This window comes from Notolepis coatsorum (genome assembly GCF_963971535.1).
Source record: "Notolepis coatsorum genome assembly, chromosome: 15".
NCBI lineage: Eukaryota > Metazoa > Chordata > Actinopteri > Aulopiformes > Paralepididae > Notolepis > Notolepis coatsorum.
In genome coordinates, this window is record NC_140179.1 from 82198802 (window position 1) to 82221897 (window position 23096).

Sequence of the window (23096 nt, forward strand, 5' to 3'; positions counted from 1 at the left end):
GCTGTCTATTAAAAGATAATAAATAAATTCTCTATTATTAGCTAATTGAATTGAAGTTTGTTTTCATACAGTTAATTGATAGTGGACTGACCAATAACCGACTGTGATGCACAATAGGTGTTTTGAATACGTGCAACAATACAATAGACCTCTCACGGCTAATGTTTGAGTCTCCAGTCTTTGCTGCAGCTATAGAAAAATGTATGGACTATTAACCCTTCCACTACCACCCCACTACCAAAGGGTTAACCCTTTCACAACCACACTACAGAAGGTTAACCCTTTCACTACCACACTACAGATGGGTACAGGTTCACCGTCTGCAGTGTGTTAGTGAAAGGTTAACCTAGATAGATGGCTCCTAGCTCCGTCTGTGGTCCCGTGGACAAGGCCTTCTAATATAAAATTCTCTCTCTGATGAAGCAGTGGATTTAGAATTTTAAGCGGTAGTAGTTAAAAAAAAAAAAGAAGAAGGAAAAGCTGCGAGCCAAAACCAGCTTAGCGCTGCAGATCACCCTACTGTACGTCACTGTCGTCAGTGCTTTCTCTGCCACATCTGGTCATTTATGGTTGAAAATTGGAACGTTAAACAAAACATACACTCCTTTTGTGAAATGCAATTGTCTCATTAACCCCACATGCAGCATCAAGGAAGTACAGTATTCAGTAAGATACAGACTAGTATCTCTAGCTCTAGTTCTTAATTGTGCCTCTGCATCGTTCTGTTTATGAACCTGTGTGTGTGTGCGTGTGTGCGCGCGTGTGTGTGTGCGTGTGCGTGTGTGTGTGTGTGTGTGTGCGTGTGTGTGTGTGCGTGTGTGTGTGTGTGTGTGTGTGTGTGTGTGTGTGTGTGTGTGTGTGTGTGTGTGTGCCAGGTGGAGACAGAGACAGCCACGTCGGAGCTGATGCTGAGTAACACCACGGGGCGTCTGGTGCAGCTGCAGAGAGAGGTGGGTCTGCTGAGACAGACCAGCCTGGAGACCAGTCAGCTGACGGACAAGGCTGAGAGGATGACAGAGCTGGCCAAGCAGGATGCAGACCAGGCCCAGCAGGTATATCATACATACATACACACACACACACACACACACACACACACACACACACACACACACACACACACACACACACACACACACACACACACACACACACACACACACACACACACACACACACACACAGAGGCTACATCCCACAGCATGACGGGCATGCAAAGCTAAAAATCACAGTGTGATGAGCATGCAAGGCTATAAATCGGTGTGACAGCCGTGCAAAGCTACCAATCACACTGTGACGGGTACAAGGCCAGAGTCGAGGCGCTCCAGAGAACCAGTGACGCAACAGAGAACACAGAGACCTGTTTGTTCTCACACCATTCCATCCAGGAGGAGAAACTATGATCACTTAAAGCCAATTCCCAGTGCTTTATAACCCTTCATTACCAAACATTTGATTACCAAACCCTTTATAACCCAACCCTTCATAACCCAACCTTTTATTACCAAACCCTTTATAACCCAACCTTTTATAACCCTACCCTTCATAACCCAACCTTTTATTGCCAAACCCTTTATAACCCAACCTTTTATAACCCAACCCTTCATAACCCAACCTTTTATTGCCAGACCCTTTATAACCCAACCTTTTATAACCCAACCCTTCATAACCCAACCTTTTATAACCCTACCCTTCATAACCCAACCTTTTATAACCCAACCTTTTATCTAACATAATGTTGCCAAATAATGGAGCTCGGAGGCAGGTGGTAGCCGTAGTTTGAAAGAAAATGTGTTTAACGTTGAACCTAAATCGTGTTACGGGGGCTTGTTTTCTGATTATGTCCACGGGGGGGCGCTCAAGCTCTGATGGAGCCTCTCTGACGTCGCGCCTGGCCATGTTTCTGCTGAACGCACCGTTGCTCTCTCCCTGACCTTAACCACCGCGGTCCAGGAAACGGCGTGCAATCAGGTTTTCTATTCTCGTGGGGACATTTGGACCTCGCAAGATAGTAAAAACATCACACACAAACACACACACACGGAACAAGAGCCATCATGGCACCACCACACGTTTCCTAATTATAGCAACCGTGTGTGTGTGTGTGTGTGTGTGTGTGTGTGTGTGTGTGTGTGTGTGTGTGTGTGTGTGTGTGTGTGTGTGTGTGTGTGTGTGTGTGTGTGTGTGTGTGTGTGTGTGTGTGTGTGTGTGTGTGTGTGTGTGTGTGTGTGTGTGTGTGTATGTGTGTGTGTGTGTGTGTGTGCGCAGGAGTTTGACGAGGAGGTGAAGGATAAGTACAAGGTGGTGGAGGGGCTGGTGGGGGATAAAGGGGATGTGGTCCTGGAGGCGCGGAGGAGAGCGGACCTCCTGCAGGAGGAGGCCAAGGAGCTGCTGACGCTCACCAGCGCCAAGCTGCACACACTCCGAGGTAACACACACACACACACACACACACACGCACACACACACGCCCACACACACAGACACTAATGTACGCACACCAACACAGGTCACTTTTATAAAATAAAAAAAGAACGGGAGTGGTTCTTGCATAGTAAACAGATGGATATAGCAAGATAGCATAGGGATATATAGTATAACTGTATATTGTATAGTATAATTGTATAGTAGTGTACATAAGACCCAGTGCCTCATCCGTAGCTAACATTGTATCGCAGGACATTAGCATGTCTACCATGCTTTTTGTCAAATGTATGTACATTATACCCGTTATGTCTTATTCTTATTACTTGTATTATTGCACAAATGTCTTATTCTCATTCCTATTCTTATTACTTGTATTATTGCACAATCGCTGCGGGCATGACCCCCCCCCGCATTTCACTGTATGCTTGTATGCCGTGACAAATAAAACTCTTGACTTGACTTGACAGAGCCGTAGATATACCCAAAGTACTAAATGCTTACATCTCTATTAGGGGTGTAACGGTACACAAAGGTTTGGCTTTCCATGTTCCACTCAGGGGTGATGTAGTTTGCAGTAAATAATTGTACTTGTAGGGCTGTCAACGAATATTCTATATTGAAATTAATAATCGACTTGTAAAAAAATATATATTATAATAATAATTATATTGGATTGTGAAAAAAACAACCCCCCCCCCCCCACATACCGCTGTATTAGTTCGGTACACAGCCGTTCCGTACGGTATACGGTACACACTGAAACGGTTCGGATACGTGTACCTTTACACCCCTAATCTCTATGCATTCATATGACCATTTAATCACAAGCATGTGTATACACGCTACTTTAAGATACATACCTGTTTAAGCATTCGTGCTGTTCAGTTCAGCTCTTTGAGTGAAATGGCATGAGAAGAATCCCCCCCCCCGCCCACACACACACACACACATGCTCTCTCTCTCTCTTGGCTGCACAACAGAGGTAATTCTAACAGTCCTCTCTACCGTACCTCTCAAACAACCATCTGCTTGGATCTGTTCTGTCCCATCAGAGTTGGAGAGGTCGTACGAGGCCAACCAGCGCACCCTGGAGGACAAGGCCCAGCAAATGGCCGTCCTGGAGAAAAGCGTCCAACAGCTCCTGGATGACATCGGGCACAAGGTCACCCTGTACAGCACCTGCTAATAAACACGCCCCGATCGCGACAAGGGCCCATATCGATGCGAAAAGCTATAGAATCGGGACATCACCAAAGAGTATCACTGTCAAATGAACAATGAATGTCAAATGAAACGAGGCTATTGGGCCATGATGCTAAGAACTATACGATTATTTTCTGCAGTGCCAAAATATTTTAATAGTGCCAAAGAAGCGACCACTAAAGAAACCAATACGACCTCTGTTTTATTATTATGACCAAAGGTGTGTGTGTGTGTGTGAGAGGAGGAGAAGAAGAATAGTATTATTCTATTCGATTTATTAAGCTAAAAGCTGTCCTGTTCCACCCGACGGGGTCTGTACCGACCCCAAAATAGCATCTGGTCATAAATCAATATTTTTCAGAGTGTTGCATATTTTTAGCGATTTTTTTATCAAACGTTTTCAAGTATTAACATCACTAACATGTCACAAAAGCATGTAGAATGTATATTATCATCAATACGTTAGTTTAGCAATAGGTTAAAAGTGCCATTAGATAGTTTGAACTTCTCGATTTGCTGAAGTCTATTGCAAGACGGCGACCATTTTGGACATTTTGAATCATGGGAATTGTAGTTTTTTTGTGGCCATTTTGTCGAGGGCATGCATAGCTGTGGATCAGCGTTGGAACTTTTCCGAACTACACTTCCTGGCAGATTCTGTGGGGGTTCAAAGTTAAGCGTTCTGAATGAATAATATCAATAACTGTTATTATTCGGGATAATAAGCCACAAAAGGTAACGCTTTTGACAAATATTGAAACACAGTTAGTTTCTCCTCCCTATTGTTAGCAAGTAGCAACAATTAGATCTGAAATTAATTAAAAAATGGTTGCACTGTGGTGAAAATAAAAAGGTACAGTAAATTACAGTAGATATCATTATCTGTTCTTATGCACGCCTGGTGATACTAAATCCAAATTGAACTCGAGCATTTGAAAGATAATATATGTATATATATATATAAATGTGCGAATTGGCTATAATAAGGTAATTTATAAGCATCATATTCTATATTCTATAATAATATTTCAAATTGCATTGGTCCGGATGGGAGAATTCAGTACTGTATCTACAGAACCTTCGGTTTAATCATCTTCCCTTTATTAATTTCCTTAGATTTTTCTTACACATGATCTCAAGAGGGTCCTGAACGAAATCAGTGGCCGTTTTTTAAGTTTGGTCATTATTATCATGGTGTTATTCACTGTCAAAGATGCAAAGAAAAATCATAATTCATATTCTCTTTTGTTTCATCACAATTTAAGCAAGCCTAGTAATAGACACAATATTTCTGACACTGTGAATACATTCCCTGAGGTCCATAGATGTCCCTAGATACGAAGAATATGCAAATGGACCTTGTAGAAGTGGAGCAATATTCCATTTACCTAGGTATATATTTTAGGCGAAAATATTCCACGGGTGGAACAGGTTAAGCCACAATACTGTATGACTGCAAATATTTCACACTGATATAAGATTATATTAAAGATTTTTACGTCTTTTAATAAGTCAGAAGAAATGTAAGGATTTTCTGGACCAAAAGAGCCAAAAGAACAACAAAGAAAATATTCATGTTATGATGGATGGAAGTTAACTTTTTAATAAAAGTTATTTCTGCATCTGAAATGTTTTTCTCTTCTTTTCTATGGGGGGGGGGTGGGGGGGGGGGGGGGGGGCGTGGAGTACAAACATGAACATGCTCTTAGTATGTTTAATTTATATAGACAGGAAGGCTGAGAGGGAGACAGAGTAGGGGAGACACAGGAGAGAAGGTTCTTTATTGAGACAGTGGGAAGGCTGAGAGGGAGACAGAGTAGAGGAGACACAGGAGAGAAGGTTCTTTATTGAGACAGTAGGAAGGCTGAGAGGGAGACGGAGTAGAGGAGACACAGGAGAGAAGGTTCTTTATTGAGACAGTAGGAAGGCTGATAGTGAGACAGAGTAGAGGAGACACAGGAGAGAAGGTTCTTTATTGAGACAGTAGGAAGGCTGAGAGGGAGACGGAGTAGGGGGGACACAGGAGAGAAGGTTCTTTATTGAGACAGTAGGAAGGCTGAGAGGGAGACGGAGTAGGGGAGACACAGGAGAGAAGGCTCTTTATTGAGACAGTAGGAAGGCTGAGAGGGAGACGGCGTAGAGGAGACACAGGAGAGAAGGCTCTTTATTGAGACAGTAGGAAGGCAGAGTAGGGGAAACACAGTAGAGAAGGCTCTTTATTGAGACAGTAGGAAGGCTGAGAGGGAGACGGAGTAGGGGGGACACAGGAGAGAAGGCTCTTTATTGAGACAGTAGGAAGGCTGAGAGGGAGACGGCATAGAGGAGACACAGGAGAGAAGGTTCTTTATTGAGACAGTAGGAAGGCTGAGAAGGAGACAGAGTAGAGGAGACACAGGAGAGAAGGCTCTTTATTGAGACAGTAGGAAGGCTGAGAGGGAGACGGAGTAGAGGAGACACAGGAGAGAAGGTTCTTTATTGAGACAGTAGGAAGGCTGAGAGGGAGACAGAGTAGGGGAGATGCAGGAGTAGGAGAGGGTTCTGACAGTTGTGGCTCTCCCGGGGGGGGGGGGGGGGTCTTAATCACTACACTGTCTCTTGGAACCGAATTTATCTGTACAATACAGTGTCTTTCACCCGAGCCAATTTGCTTTGCACAATCACTGCACTGCTCCAAAACCACCACTAGGCGGCAGCACCCATTCAGTTATGCGTGTGTGTGGCATATCAGAAGTGTTGCAAATGTTTTATCCAAATAACTCTTCTCAGACATTTCTGGGCAGTAGCAGCAGAGCCAGCCTTGTTGACTGGAAGGAGTTGTGGCAGAAGCGGGGCATTCTGGAGAGCAGAGCAAGATGACAGTAAAACGCCTAAATTATGTAGGTGGATCTGGCAAAGCTTGATGAAAGATTAATTATCCACAAGTTGGAGCATGAACTTTAATACGTATACAGCATAATCACTTGTATTGTATTGTCTTGTACGTGTGACTGGTTGCTGGCTTTAACATTTTCATCAGATATCTCTTAACATCTATTAAGGGGGCGACAGTGGAGGTAGAGCTCTCGTTTGGTCATCTGATGGTTCCCGGTTCGATTCTGGCTCCTCCCAGCAGCATGTCGAAGTGTCCTTGAGCAAGACACTTAACCACTAACTGCTCCCGATGAGCAGGTTGGCACCTTGCATGGTTGCCTCGGCTGTTGGTGTGTGAATTTGTGAGTGAATGTGAGGCATAAGTTGTGAATAATAACATAAAAAAAGCTGCTATATAAGGGCGGCTGGGTAGCGCAGTGGAGAATGCACTCGCCTACCACGCAGAGACTCTGGGATCGAATCCAGCTGTCAGCGGTACCTCCGGCTTGGTCAGTCGTCCCTACTGACACAATTGGCAGTGTTTGCGGGTGGGAAGCCGGCGGGGTATATGTCCTGGTCGTTGTAAACTGTGGTCCCTACTGGTCGGTCGGGGGGCCTGTTCAGCAGGGAGGGGATTCGGGGGGAAATAGCGTGAACCTCCGCACGCATTACGTTCCCCCAGTGAGAGTCCTCACTGTCAGGTGAAAAGAAGCGGCTGGCTGACTCCACATGTATCGGAGGAGGCGTGTGGTAGTTCTACACCCTCCCTAGGCCGACAGTGGGGCAACGCACGCAACGACCAGGAAGGGAATTGGCATAACGACTAAATTGGGATGGGAGCAAAAATACAGAAAAAGTTAGATCAAAAGAATTATTTAAAAAAATAAAAGCTGCTATATAAAGTCCATTTATCTAGTGTCATTGTCACATAAATGCATGTAATACTGACAGCAATATTCTAAACAACATTATTTTGCCATATAAATTAAATGTACTAGTGTTGATTTTACGTACTGAGATATAAAACTATATATTTTACATACACCTTTCACTGGGGGGGGTGTTAGCATCATATCTGTACATTATATATCTCAGATCTGATATTCTGCCAAGTGATTTGTGTCTGGAGAGTGAGATCCAATAATGGCTCATTTACAGAAAAACGTACAGTCGTCCACAGCGAATAAATCCATGAGCTTCCATCTTGAAATCTCAAGTGCCTCGATAAAATGAGACATCAATCGTCTTTAGAGGCTGTTTTTCCACAGTATTTGAACTCTTTTAGATCAGGGAGCTAAAACTTGGTAAATAAAAGGGGACGTAGTCTTTATATTTTAACAATTGTATATGACTTTCTATGACCTTGAATCTGTGGTAAGTTTTCTTTGCAAGGAAACTAGTCTCAATCTAATATACATTTTTTATTTCCCAGTTCCTCTTTCTTCCCTTGTATTGAACTGTTCTTGGTGGGTGTAGCAACACACTACATTTTAAATAAATAATTCCCTCCCCTGCCTGGCTACACCCCCCCCCCCCCCCCCCCCCACCCCCCCAAGAGTTCCTCCCCTGCCTGGCTACACCACACCCCCCAAGAGCAAAAGGCTTTTACAAACCACAGCGGTACATTAGGTAAGCACCGCGGTGCTCCTGGCTTCATCAAAGCCAATTCATCCCACTTGTGACATCATCGAGGGAACGCCATCCTTGAACGGTTTGTTATGGACTGCATTTATATAGCTCTTTTATCCAAAGCGCTTTACAATTTGTTCCTCACATTCACCCATTCACTTACACACCGATGGCGGGGGCGACCATGCAAGGTGCCGACCTGCTCATCCGGAGCATTTAGTGTCTTGCTCAAGGACACTTCGACACGCTGCCGGGAGGAGTGGAACTGGGGACCACGGTCGCCCCCATTGTTAATCTTCAACGACTTCAAACCCTGGTCCAATGGCAAGGGGTACATATGCCACACCCCTACAGTACCCGCCCCCAGCACCTAAATAGTCTCAAGCAGCAAAAAAAAAAAGAAGAAAAACGGCACTCCTAATTGGCACCCCTCACCAGGTTCAGTCATCATCCATATCACATCTCACCTTTGACGGCCAGGTAATCCCCCTCTCCCCCAGTCACAAATCTGGGGGTTCGATTTGACCCCCACCTGACCTTCAACACCCACATAAAACACCTCTGCAAGACCTCATTCTATCACCTAAAAACATATCAAAACTCCGTCCCATTCTAACCCTGTCAGATGCAGAGAAGCTTGTCCATGCCTTTATCTCCTCAAGACTGGACTACTGTAACAGACTCTTCATCGGGATTCCTGGCAAGAGCATCCAAAAGCTGCAATACATCCAGAACAGCGCTGCCAGGATCCTGATGAGAGTCCGTAAACACGATCACATAACCCCCATCCTCCACTCACTACACTGGCTCCCCGTCTCATCCCGGATCAACTACAAAATCCTGAGGATCACCCATAACTGCATAAACGGACACGCACCCCTCTACCTTCAGGAACTCATCACTCCACAATCCTTCACCCGCACCCTCAGATCCGCAGGTAGCCTGCTCCTTCAGGTCCCCAATACCCGGCACTGCACCATGGGTGACCGAGCCTTCTGCACGGCTGCACCACGCCTGTGGAACAGCCTCCCCATCTAGCTGAGGGCACCACAGAGCCTGGACTCTTTTAAAGCAGGCCTGAAAACCTATCTGTTCAAAAAGGCCTTTGACTGTTCGCTTTTTATTTAAATTGTATTGCGCTGTTATTAAATTGTCTGTTTATACTATGTTTTTAATTAACTATGTTCTATTTTTATCTTACTTTTATTCTGTATTTTATTTTATTTGTTTTACTAATAACTTTAATTTCTATTTTTTTAACTGTTTTAACCCTGTAGTGTAGCACTTTGGGATCCCAGCGAACAAAAAGTGCATTACAAATCCAATCTATTATTATTTATTATTATTAAATAACATGTCAGACTGACAAATCCATACAAAGAACAGGCAAAACCCATTTTCCATAATATGTCCCCTTTAAAGTGTCAAGCCTTAAAATCCAAATGTTTGTTTATTTTGGCGACATCTATTGGTGATAAGTGTTCATTGCTGTTGTAGTTTTGCATTGTACTGACTTGCTTTGCATTCATGCTACTACTACGGAGTTAATCTTCTATTAATTCCAAACAAACCGTTGTTTGTTCACTTCACTTCCTGTGTGCCGGATGATTTTTATGTCCTACCAGACACCAGTGTTTGGTAACAGCCAAGAATGGCAGCATTCATGAACTGATTAGAGGTAGAATGACTATTGTTGTGTTATATCAGTTGGTGATAAGAGAGTGGCGAAATAGACGTTTATATGAAAATGTTCGGGATTATTACTTTAAAGATGAGATGGGTGAGAAAGGCCACACAGGAGTAGCCGATGTGACGACGTCACCCTGCTGATTTACATAGTGATGACAGACCGGTGTGGAGAACTTAGGTCTGCCCCTGTGCTGCTGTGTGGTGTTCTCAGAATGGTCACAGTCTCAGAGGAACATGTGTTTGAGGGTCAAAGGATAAATATATAGAACCGAGCTGTGCGATTCTACTCTGGTCAGGCAAAGGTCAGCGACATGGTGCCCTTGTGGCGAATGATTCACCACAAAGACACAACAACACTGAATGTTACCATGAACCAAATGCAAGTTGTGCCATAGATTTAACCTTTCTACGAGAGTCAGATGTGGTCCTCAAAATGGATTGGTTGATGGTTAGCATAGCATGAGAAATTAGTAATAATTTATATGAGATTAAGAAACCGCTGCGGAGGACTGCGGTTCATGCAAACTGTGACCCGGTGTGGCGTCTATATTTAGCTGAAGAACATATTCTGGTAGGGTTGCTGGATCAGGTGCTGGATGGAGGGCGTTCCTCTATGACTACAAGATTATTAACAACATCTAACTTTATATCTAGTCCAGTAACAGGTTTACTAGCCTACCAGTCGTGCCTTTAGTCAAATATGTCCACACAGGGCCACACCTGCCTCTCATCACATATGCAAAACGAATTAAACAGAATTTTGACCAATCACAGCCATGTCACTTATTCGGTGTGCTTTTAAATGTGCTATAGATAACATTCAGCCAATTTTTTTTTAATTATAAATTCATTAATCAATATTTATTTGGCAGGGGCAATAGATAACATTCAGCCACTAAATGTAATTTTTTTTTATTATTATTATAAATCTATAACAGCTTTAATACAGACGATCATGTGCAATAAATCAAGTCAACTGGCTACTTGCCATCACACCACACCATTGACTTCCCAGGTAGGTGTTCATATCATTCCCCACCATAGACATCTTGGTGGGGAAACGAGAGATCCAATAACGGATGACTATCATTACAAGACATCCGTGGCCAATGAGCTGTGGCATTGCATCCGATTTATTTTATTTTATTACAGATCCCCATTAGCTGGTGCCATACCAGCTAGTCTTCCTGGGGGTCCACACACAAAAAAAACATACAAAAACAATTATTATTGCAAGGATTATTGATTAGAGGTTGGCGTGAGAATACTATGAACATCTGCAAATTTTCGTTCCATCATGGTTGTCATGACTGTTAGTCTTGTCCACACCCGTCTGTCATCACATTATGTCCATCAGCAGTGTAACGTCATCACATACCTGATTCATGTCCAAACTCTGTCCAGGACGAACACAATCCGTCCGCTCTTGTAAGCTCTTGCTAGAACAGTACAGTAGAAGTGCCGATATCTTGGTGGGTTTCTAGCGAGCGTGGCATTTATGATTTATGTATGATATATTTCTAAAGCAGTATGGTCTCAGTTCTGTCTCAAGTGGATAATCTATAATAAATAAGATGGATAGAACATTATTTGACGACGAGCCGTCACTCACTAGAGATGAAAGGAACTCTGAACACACCACACAGAATCACTAACGACTTTAGAAAAAAGAAAAGGATTTATTTTCTCATTCGAAAATGTTTCTTATTCTGGAAAAAAACATATCTGAATGAACCGACGCACATGTATGTATTCCGAGGACACTAAAGAAACAAAGGAAAAATAAAAACATTCCAGACAAACACTACAGAATTAGAGGCTTCCGAGTTGGGATTACACCCCCCCCCCTCTCTCTCTCTCTCTTCGTCCAGAAAGCAGTTCGCAAAAACGTGCAGCAAAGAAATGGTTAAAAGTGATGACATAATACATCAGAGGACTATGGCGTCACAGACCCCCCCCCCCCCCCCAAACTATCCCGCTGCAAATTGGCTTTGAGCAACAGAAGCGGAGGACAAAGAACAGTTAAAACGCATACACTGCATTGAAAAAGGAATCAGGCTCATATACCATCCTTCTCTCCTTCCTCGTCTTCATCGTCACAGTGTTTACAGAGCAAGAGCGACAATATTTCGGTTCCCTCGGTCCAATCAGACGACAGTTAAAAAAAATTAAATAAAAAAAGGCATGACACAAAGTCCATTTGTTCTGCTAAAGTTGCAAAAAGGCAAGTCAATAAAATGCAACATCTCACAAGGTAAAAACAAGTGTTCTAAAATAACTCGGACGTTGCGTCCCGGCGTGCCACCGATTCCCACTGCGTTTGTTCTACATCAGTGACGGAGAAGCATGACGGGGCTTTTCCAGGTCATCCGAACACCACACAGCTGCTCTCCGTCACGAGCTCCGCGCCGGCAGCGTTTCGTACGGCGAGAGAGAGGGACGCGAGCGAGCGGAGCGCGGCGCCGACGGAGGTCCAGAGCCGCCGGGGTCACCGTGACGACACATACAAACACATACGACGGCGGGACTGAAAAACTGAAACTTAAAAAAAACACATTCCGAACATTTCCCTTAAGAAATACACAAGACACGTGTACAGGGAGGCACACAAAGACACACAGACTAACGCACACACAAAATAAACACACAAGCATACAGTCTCAAATTCTGTATGTAGCGTTAATAGCCTTTACACTTCAAGCGGCCCCTTTGAAGGTATCTAGCGATTAAAATCTGGACAAGAAATATATATTCCATAAATACGATACAGAACAGTGACACACAGTACAAATAAAATCACCAGCCAGGTGTGCGTGCATGTGTGTGTGTGTGTGTGTGGCATACAGTAGGCGTGTGTCGCTTAAAAGACAACAACAAGTCGTCTGTCAACAATTTGTTTCTAGTTCAGCCAGTGAGTGTTTTTATCCTATGATTGCGGCGGCATGACACGGTGAGACAGTGAGACACAGTGGGAAGGGAGTTCACCGGACACTTCCCTTTTCAATAGGTCCCCTCCCCTCCACTCAGAAACTACAGTCACGTCCTCGCGGGGGCACGCCTATACAGGTCGTTATTTGTGTAGAGTGCCCTTTTCACATTCTTCCACTGAAGGGAGGGGGGCTTCTCTGTTTGACTCAAACTAGTCCTGGGAACCAACCAATATCTATCGCCCCCGGCCGGCCACACTACTGTCATCCAGGAAGTGTTAACCCTTTCACTGCCGCACTACCAAACCGCGACCGTCGGTTGTGTGATAGTAAAGGGTTAACCTTCTGTGTCGTGTGGCAGTGAAAGGGTTAAATGCTAACGTGGAACTCGTGTTGTAAGTTGATAAATCTAGTGATCTTTGCACAGAAATAACAAGTATTTTCAGCAAATCTATTAGTTATAACAAGATTGTGTAGCTAAGAAGTGTTAAAAACACACGTGGGGGGGGATCTTAAAGAAATAAATACGCATTCCATTTCCATGCCCGTCTAAAAGAATACAATCTGTGTCATCGCGGCAGAGAACGGGATCTGCTAACGAGATTCCACAAGCCGGTCACAAGCCTCGTGTACCTGTGGCGGGCATGCGGTCGATTGGTCAGTCCCAACTCTGTCATTGGTCCAATTGTCCCTGTTGTAGTGTGCGTCACCCCTCCAGCCAATGACAAGGGGGGGGGGGGGGGGGGGGTCGAGGGGTGGTGTAAGGCTACATGTAAACTCCACCCCCGCTTTCCTATGAGTCCATGGCAACGGCGTCCCAGAGGTCTCAGCCCGGGGGGCCGGCAGAGGGGGGGCCGAGGGGTCTCGGCGGGAGGAGCAAGCGCTCGAGCGCGAACTGCAGGTGCTCCCAGTTCCTCCACAGCAGCGCCAGCAGGGACACGCCCACGCAGGTGAGCACCAGGTGGCTGCGGCTCCGCAGGAGGGGCGCGGTGAACTTGGCCGCCGTGGAGACGCAGACCAGGATCACCGTGACGATGGCCAGCATGATGTTGATGCACTTGCCCAGCAGCACCTTGGCGTCGGTGTTCTCCAGCTGGACCACCTGCTGCTGCTGCTGCTGGAGCTCCAGCTTCGAGACGCGCGTCTGACACGCCTCCAGGGCCTCCTGCACACACACACACACACGCACACAGACGCACACACACACACACATGCATGCACAGACACACACACACAGACGCACACACAAACACAGACGCACGCACACACAAACACAGACGCACGCATGCACACATACAGACACACACACACACACGCATACATAAACACAAACAAATATAATCAGGGAGATAATCCGGGAGATAAGGTACGTCGTACATCAGAGCAAGAAACAATGGGGTAAAACAGCAGGAAAACAAGACCACAGACCCTGAGGAAGGCCAGAGAGCTGGAATCATTCTTATCATATGAATAAAAATAGTTTTGAACGTATCCAAAGTAATATAGAGTTTGTTGGAATTCATCCATTCTAGGATATACTGTATAATAATAATAATAATAATAATAATTCATTGCATTTATAACGCGCTTCTCAGGAACCCGAAGTCGCTGACATTAGGTGGGAAAACAGAGAAAACAAATAAACAAAAGGAACATAAGACCACAGGGAAACAGGGAGAACAGCATGATACACAGAAAACATAAGGCCACAGTAACAAAGATCACAACAGGTTGATGGGGGGGGGGGTTAAGGTTGGGGAAGGATGAAGGCTATAGGGAGAACATGTGGGTTTTGAGACGGGATTTGAAGGTGGAGAGTGTGGGGGAGTCTCTGATGGTCTGAGGGAGGGAGTTCCAGAGTCGAGGTGCAGCAACGTTTTTGAGCTTGGATGACGGGACAGTGAGGGAGGCAGTGGAGGAGGACCGGAGGGAACGGGTGGGGCGGTAGGGAAGAAGGAGATCAGTCAGGTAGGGGGAGGGGGGGGGGGCAGGCTATGGAGGGCTTTGAAGGTGAGGAGTAGTGTTTTGAAGTTGATGCGTTCCTTGATCGGGAGCCAGTGGAGAGTGTGGAGGACAGGAGTGATGTGTTCACGGGACTGGGTGTTAGTGAGGAGGCGGGCGGCTGAGTTCTGGACCATTTGCAGTTTATGGAGGGAGCGGGAGGTGATGCCAGTGAGGAGGGAGTTGCAATAGTCGAGGCAGGAGGCGATGAAAGCACGTATGAGGGATTCAGCGGCGGGGGGGGGGGAGGCAGTGACGAATTTTGGCAATGTTGCAGAGGTGGAAGTAAGAGGTTTTAACAATGGAGCGGACATGGGGGTCAAATGAAAGGGTGGGGTCAAGGATAACACCAAGGTTGCGGACTAGGGGAGAGTGTGATGGGTCCGGATCTACTGAGGGTGGTTTTGGTGCCAATGATAAAGAGTTCCGTCTTGTCACTGTTTAATTTGAGGAGGTTATGAGTCATCCAGGTTTGAAGTTCGGTGATGCAGGACTCAATGTGACCGAGGGGTGGGTTGTGAGGGGATTGTGTGCTGATGTATATTTGGGTGTCATCAGCGTAGCAGTGGAAGTTGAGGTTGTATTTGCGAATGATGTGACCGAGGGGGAGAATGTAGCAGATGAAGAGCAGGGGGCAGAAGACTGAGCCTTGGGGGACCCCCCTGTGTGACTGAGGAGTGGGAAGAAGTGTGGCCGGAGAGGGAGATGAATTGGTGTCTGTCAGTGAGATAGGAGAAAACCCAGTGTGCTGTGTATACAGCGGCCGGTGTGGCAGCAAAGCCTGCAGGCTGCAGGATTATAATTATTATTAGTAGCTACTGCACACACACTGTGTCCACACCATCATCACTGCTCTGTCTGTAGATTCATGACATATTCAGTATTATATACTGCACCACACTTTTTGCACAATACTGCTCAATTGCACAGCCCTGCTACATATTCTATTCCACTGTATTTTTATTCACATTTTGTGTATACTCTACTACATCCTGCACAATTGTACAGTCCTGTCCTATATTCTACTTTTATTTTAATTTATATATTCCATTTTATTCTACCGTAATTGTCTCTTGTTGCACCAAATGACCAAGACAAATTCGTTGTATGTGCAAACTTACTTGGCAATAAAGACCTTTCTGATTCTGATTCTTAATGCTACTTTTAACATTATTTTTACGCTGCTACTTTATGCTACCTCTACTGCCTTGTTATTTTTTTTATACTTTATTCTATTTCATGTGATGCCTTATTTATTCATTTAACTTCCTCTACAAGTATATTTATAATAAAAGAAATTGATGAGTTTTAGGCGAATATCATTTTGTTATATATATTTATTTTCCTTTGTTTTTACTGGCACCTACACTGTAGTGTATTGAGAGGGGACCCTATTAACTGTTACACCTACACTGTAGTGTATTGAGAGGGGACCCTATTAGCTGTTACACCTACACTGTAGTGTATTGAGAGGGGACCCTATTAACTGTTACACCTACACTGTAGTGTATTGAGAGGGGACCCTATTAGCTGTTACACCTACACTGTAGTGTATTGAGAGGGGACCCTATTAACTGTTACACCTACAGAATATAATTTTGTTATATATATTTATTTTCCTTTGTTTTTACTGGCACCTACACTGTAGTGTATTGAGAGGGGACCCTATTAACTGTTACACCTACACTGTACTGTATTGAGAGGGGACCCTATTACTGTTACACCTACACTGTAGTGCAGGGGTGTCAAACTCATTTTCACAGAGGGCCACATCAGCATTACGGTTGCCCTCAAAGGGCCAAAGACCGTATAAATGTTAATGTAATGTAAAATAAATGTAGCTACTCATTTACATATTGTTAAACATGTTGTTTCTGTATTTATTACTTATTCAAGTTATACATATTGCATATGCATTTGCATAGATGTAAAAATATATGTTAGCTTATGTTATTTTAACAAATAATTTTAGTTTATCAGAACCCCATATTACTCCATCAATCAATGATCAACCCATTCAAGTAAATAACAAAGAAGAATATCATCAAATACAAGCTATGACATTAAGTTTGTTCAAAACCTTTTTGTCACAGTCAAGAGGGGCAGAACTAACAACTGTGAGCTGCAAAGAACGCGTGGGACAGATGTAGCAGATGTTACAAAAACAAATGGCTGCACACAACCTTGCAGAGGCCATACATCCAACTAATGGAAGATAGTTTAATTAACTTTAATTAACAGATTGCAGAATGGGTACAGTACAGTACAGCTCAATACACACAATTGTTAAGGGGATGCAGACCAGAGAAAGACTTTCGACTTGTTTACATCAGGGTCCCCCATTTTCAATTCGTAATGAAATTGCTATTATGTGTCTGCATGAACACACAACTGTAACTCTACTCAAAAATAACAAAATAAGGGTTGTCTCAGTTCACAACTATATTTGTCAAGTTTTGGGTGGGACTTGTTTGCGTCCCTACAGCTTCTTATTCAATTGAGCGAGATGCTCGGTTATGTCACACAGCCAGCTTGCATCTGACAGTTCAGACAATATTTCTTCAACCCTTTGTTACCTATTCCGCCTGGATCTTTTTTGTATTTTGGGCTGTAAAATTGTCAAAGAATGTCTGAGGAGTAAGTGCTTTTGGCTTTTTTCCTTTGTTACTTCATCAATACCTCAGATGTTCAACACACATGTATGTGTAAGAATGTGTAATAACTAAGGCTGTCAAAGCTTTATTAACGCATTAACCCACAATTATTAACCCAAGATTAATGTTAAAAAAATAAAAAAAATAAATAAAAAATTACCAGAGCTCTTGGGGGGCCACATCAAATGACGTGGCGGGCCGCATTTGGCCCGCGGGCCTTGAGTTTGACACCTATGCTGTAGTGTATTGAGAGGGGACCTATTAACTGTTACACCTACACTGTAGTGTATTGAGAGGGGACCCTATTAACTGTTACACCTACACTGTAGTGTATTGAGAGGGGACCTATTAACTGTTACACCGCTGAACGGAATGCTGGGTACAGCTTGCTAGCTAGCCATGTAGCATAACAGTCTGCTAACAGCTGGGAGAACAGAAAAGAAAGATTAAAAAAAAGACCAGATATTACATGGTACTGGTAGCAACGTTTAGTATGTTTGCCATGTTGTTTCACTAAGCTCACACATTTCACATGTTCAGAATGAATGCTTTTGTTCCCGGAAATACGCTAGCTCGGTCCACTAGTGTTAGCTGTTAGCAATGACAGCAGCCAGCTAGCTCGCTTGTTGGATTATCTCACGTTCGCTATTAACACTTTCAGTGCCAACAACGAGAAATCTCGTAGTTTAATCGTTATTATTTTTATTAGCGATTTCCATTCATATTTCATCAATCTAGCCTCACGTTACCAGTGGGGATCTGTCTGAGCTCGAACAGGGGAAATACCGCCCCCTATCGTCTCTCCGGATGGTACTGCACCCCATTGGATTGGATTGAATGAATGAAACGCATGGGGGAAAAAAGAGTCCGGAATCCACATTTTACTTGTCGGAAAAGTAACCGGAGATGATCCCAGTCATTGCCCACCATCAAAACAGCGTGGATTATGTCTTTTGACCACCCAGCGTTGGATCAATAAACGCGATCGATATTTGGAATGGCGATCAGGAATTGGAATAATCTTTTTGGAGAACATCTGATCTGAGGTAAGGAATCTATTTTACCAGTATTGGGATAATCAGAGCTGTTTTCACCTATATATCAACGTGTCCCCTATGTGTGTGAGTGTGTGTAGCTGATCAGGAAATAAGATAATGGATTTTTCAGCCCGCTTCTATAGCGTGCATAAGTACACATATAATATCGATAATCTAGCGTTTATTTGAAAACGATTCATAAATAGGCCGAAAAATGACAACGTGTTTTGTGTATTACAGTAAAGCGCGATTCCTGCAGAATCTCTTTTTTTTTAAGTTTAAAAAAACAAGCGTTTTTTAAAATGGTATAAAACGGAAATGAAACTATTAAAAAACAATCCGTTTCGACAATGTTGACTGCAAACAAGTCATTGATAAGCGACGGTCGTATTAGACACATAGCCATAATTTAAGATAGTTTATGCGTTCACAAATGTGAGAGCTCTGTCATGGAATAGAGCGGTGGCATTCAACGGGGTAAATAGGACACAGAGGCAGGCACGGAAAGTGTTAAGTAAAAACAAAATCATATGTTGGGGGGAGGGGGGATTTTCGATTAGTATTAGATAGTTCCCTGTGACTATGGAATAGTATTCTTTTGGGTTTTTTTTGCCCATCCCTACTAGTGATTATGGTGTGGATAGATTGTACATGTGAACAAGAGAGAGGAGACAGAGAGAGACACAGCAATGTTTTTTTGTCCTTTTTTGGCTGGCTATTAGTCTGCTGTCTTCCAGCGGGTGCTTCAGCTCTCATTTTGGGCAGAAATGGAGGGGGGGGGGGTCGAGAGAGAGAGAAAGGCAGAGCAAAATAGTTTTGGGGACAAGGCACCCCTTGTTACTTGTCACTGAACACAAATGCCACCCTTTGGAACACAAGGAGTGTTCCAATCATGCAGCGTGATTGCATTAATGGGCACTAGAAAGTGGATTGTGAAATGAAAGGGCTGACTGCACTCCCGATGTTGAATTCAAACACATCACTACAGTGACAAACATGTGTCGAGGTTTGATCGATGCTGTTGTGACAAACAGCCCAATTCAGTAAATAACACTCTCCATCGAGTGTGACCCCATTCTGTCAAGTGACGTGGCATAATATTTGTTTAAAGCACCGCAACAGTCTGAGCACAGACGACACCCTATGATTAGCATGTCCGAGAGGTCTAAAATCCTGTGGTACAAAATACAAGGCAAGAGTACTTCATACGCTTTCATAACAGGTTAAATCGTGTGTGTGTATCTGTATAAGTCTCTGTGTGTAAGTCTCTGTGTGTGTGTACAAGTCAGCAGCGGTGTAAAAAGTGAAAGTATGGGTACCGTCCCAAAATCTTACTCAAGTAAAAGTCTGAGTATCTGGCTAAAAACACACTTGAGTAAAAGTAAAAAAGTTTCTACTTTTAAATGTACTAAAGTACTAAAAAGTAAAAAGTACAAACTTTTTTTTTATTCCGGGGCAATGAAATGTTCCATTTCGTCCTCTTCATCACTCGTACTATCGTTTGTGGCCATCTTCTGTAGCTTGTCACTCTGACTGTCTATTCTTCTGATAGCAGGTGATCCCCGCTTTCTAGTCTTGCACAAGGACCAATCAGCATGGGTATGGGCGGGTTCATTTTCCGTTGATGGGGATTTGATTGGCTGTTTTTAAATAAAGTGCGGCCGCAGGATTAATAACGTTAACGTTAGTTCGGCCAGAGAAACAAATACACTAATTAAAATTGTTGGACCTGCGAGATTTGTACTTTGTACTTTGTAGGTCTGCATTTTAAATTTAAGGAGTAAAAAGTATGTTTTTTTTCTCTGAAATGTAATTGAGTAAAAGTACAAGTATACAAACCTAATAATACTTGAGTAAAGTACAAATCCCCAACCCTTTACTATCACACAACCGACGGCGATCCGCGGAGCTAATGATGCTAATGATGGAGCATCGCCGTCGGTTGTGTGATAGTAAAGGGCTAACCTTCTGTATTGTCACAGTGAAAGGGTTAACCGGCTGTCCCGTGGCAGTGAAAGGGTTAAGTATTGTAACAAAGTACTTACTACTAATTAAAGTAGTAATTACTCAAGTACTTTCCACCCCTGCACGTCAGTGTGTACCTGTATGTCTCTGGCTCTCTCGTAGGCCTGGTAGTGTGTACCTGTATGTCTCTGGCTCTCTCGTAGGCCTGGTAGTGTGTACCTGTATGTCTCTGGCTCTCTCGTAGGCCTGGTAGTGTGTACCTGTATGTCTCTGGCTCTCTCGTAGGCCTGGTAGTGTGTACCTGTATGTCTCTGGCTCTCTCGTAGGCCTGGTAGTGTGTACCTGTATGTCTCTGGCTCTCTCGTAGGCCTGGTAGTGTGTACCTGTATGTCTCTGGCTCTCTCGTAGGCCTGGTAGTGTGTACCTGTATGTCTCTGGCTCTCTCGTAGGCCTGGTAGTGTGTACCTGTATGTCTCTGGCTCTCTCGTAGGCCTGGTAGTGTGTACCTGTATGTCTCTGGCTCTCTCGTAGGCCTGGTAGTGTGTACCTGTATGTCTCTGGCTCTCTCGTAGGCCTGGTAGTGTGTACCTGTATGTCTCTGGCTCTCTCGTAGGCCTGGTAGTGTGTACCTGTATGTCTCTGGCTCTCTCGTAGGCCTGGTAGTGTGTACCTGTATGTCTCTGGCTCTCTCGTAGGCCTGGTAGTGTGTACCTGTATGTCTCTGGCTCTCTCGTAGGCCTGGTAGTGTGTACCTGTATGTCTCTGGCCCTCTCGTAGGCCTGGTAGTGTGTACCTGTATGTCTCTGGCTCTCTCGTAGGCCTGGTAGTGTGTACCTGTATGTCTCTGGCTCTCTCGTAGGCCTGGTAGTGTGTACCTGTATGTCTCTGGCTCTCTCGTAGGCCTGGTAGTGTGTACCTGTATGTCTCTGGCTCTCTCGTAGGCCTGGTAGTGTGTACCTGTATGTCTCTGGCTCTCTCGTAGGCCTGGTAGTGTGTACCTGTATGTCTCTGGCTCTCTCGTAGGCCTGGTAGTGTGTACCTGTATGTCTCTGGCTCTCTCGTAGGCCTGGTAGTGTGTACCTGTATGTCTCTGGCTCTCTCGTAGGCCTGGTAGTGTGTACCTGTATGTCTCTGGCTCTCTCGTAGGCCTGGTAGTGTGTACCTGTATGTCTCTGGCTCTCTCGTAGGCCTGGTAGTGTGTACCTGTATGTCTCTGGCTCTCTCGTAGGCCTGGTAGGCCACCTTCTCCTCGATGCTCGCCAGCTCCTGCTTCAGGTTACTGGTCTCGTGCTGGTGGAGCTCTGTGAGGTCATTTAGCTGGTCCTCCAAGCGCTCATACCTGAGAGAGAGAGAGAGAGAGAGAGAGAGAGAGAGAGAGAGAGAGAGAGAGAGAGAGAGAGAGAGAGAGAGAGAGAGAGAGAGAGAGAGAGAGAGAGAGAGAGAGGAGAGAGAGAGAGAGAGAGAGAGGAGAGAGGAGAGAGGAGAGAGCGAGGAGAGAGAGAGGAGAGAGAGAGAGACAGAGAGGAGAGAGAGAGAGAGACAGAGAGAGAGAGAGAGCGAGAGAGAGACAGAGAGAGAGACAGAGAGCGAGAGAGAGACAGAGAGCGAGGAGAGAGAGAGGAGAGAGAAACAGAGAGCGAGAGAGAGACAGAGAGAGAGAGAGAGCGACAGAGAGAGAGAGAGAGAGAGACAGAGCGAGGAGAGACAGAGCGAGGAGAGAGAGAGACGGAGAGAGCGAGAGAGAGAGCGAGGAGAGAGAGAGAGAGGAGAGAGAGAGAGACAGAGAGAGACAGAGCGAGAGAGACAGAGGAGAGAGAGACAGAGCAAGGAGAGAGAGAGAGGAGAGAGAGAGACAGAGAGAGACAGAGAGAGAACGAGAGACAGAGAGCGAGAGAGACAGAGAGCGAGAGAGACAGAGAGCGAGGAGAGAGAGACAGAGAGAGCGAGAGAGAGACAGAGAGAGTGAGATAGGGAGGGAGAGGGAGAGAAAGAGTAAGCAAGGACAGAGGGCAAAATGGAGGAGGAAAAACAACACATAATTAGCTTGTGTGGGAGAATAAGTGTACAGTGGATAATCTACCATTGCAGTTAAAAGCTGTTGAAAACTGACAGCCGACATCAACAACACTCACAAGTGTTTGTTTGTAAGCCCCACTCACTTCATTTCACAGCTTGATTGGCCTACAGCACTTTTTAAAAGCACAAAACAGGCCTACTTAGAAAACAGTGCCCCGCTTACGATAGCAAGCATGTGTGAATGCATCATGAGAATCAACGTGTGAATTTGTGGGTTTGCGGTATATGCGTGTGTGTCTGCTGTACAGGCACTATACTGTACGTTACAAGTCATATGTTAAAAGCAACAAGGTTTCCCCAACAATGACATTCCTATCCTCCAGCCTTCCTTCAGACACCACGTCAGCAGCACAGTGCAGCTCCGTCACACAGCGGACAGGGTGGACCCACCTGTACATGTACCTCTCAGTGCAGCTCCGTCACACAGCGGACAGGGTGGACCCACCTGTACATGTACCTCTCAGTGCAGCTCCGTCACACAGCGGACAGGCTGGACCCACCTGTACATGTACCTCTCCTCCTCCTGCTGGACCCACCTGTACATTTACCTCTCAGTGCAGCTCCTCCGTCACACAGCGGACAGGGTGGACCCACCTGTACATGTACCTCTCAGTGCAGCTCCGTCACACAGCAGACAG

General features: G+C 44.7%; 2 protein-coding genes across 3 annotated transcripts in view; one reads left to right on the top strand and one right to left on the bottom strand.

Moving 5' to 3' along the window:
• Positions 1–5214, top strand: part of LOC311242111 (laminin subunit beta-1-like) — a 36896-nt gene extending 31682 nt beyond the window's left edge. The window contains 3 exon segments of the mRNA XM_084331067.1: positions 876–1052; positions 2269–2428; positions 3480–5214. Of these exon segments, the coding sequence (XP_084187193.1) occupies positions 876–1052; positions 2269–2428; positions 3480–3613 (471 nt within the window). The 3' untranslated portion in view covers positions 3614–5214.
• A 6277-nt stretch (positions 5215–11491) lies between these two features.
• The window catches only part of LOC311241588 (transmembrane and coiled-coil domain protein 3-like), a 97191-nt gene continuing 85586 nt past the window's right edge, over positions 11492–23096 (bottom strand). For both annotated transcript variants that reach the window (XM_084330460.1, XM_084330461.1), the window contains exons 5-6: positions 21586–21721; positions 11492–13890 (exon numbers count right to left, since the gene is read on the bottom strand). In XM_084330460.1, coding sequence (XP_084186586.1) covers positions 13552–13890; positions 21586–21721 — 475 coding nt within the window. In that variant the 3' untranslated portion in view covers positions 11492–13551. The remainder of the gene's footprint in view (positions 13891–21585; positions 21722–23096) is intronic.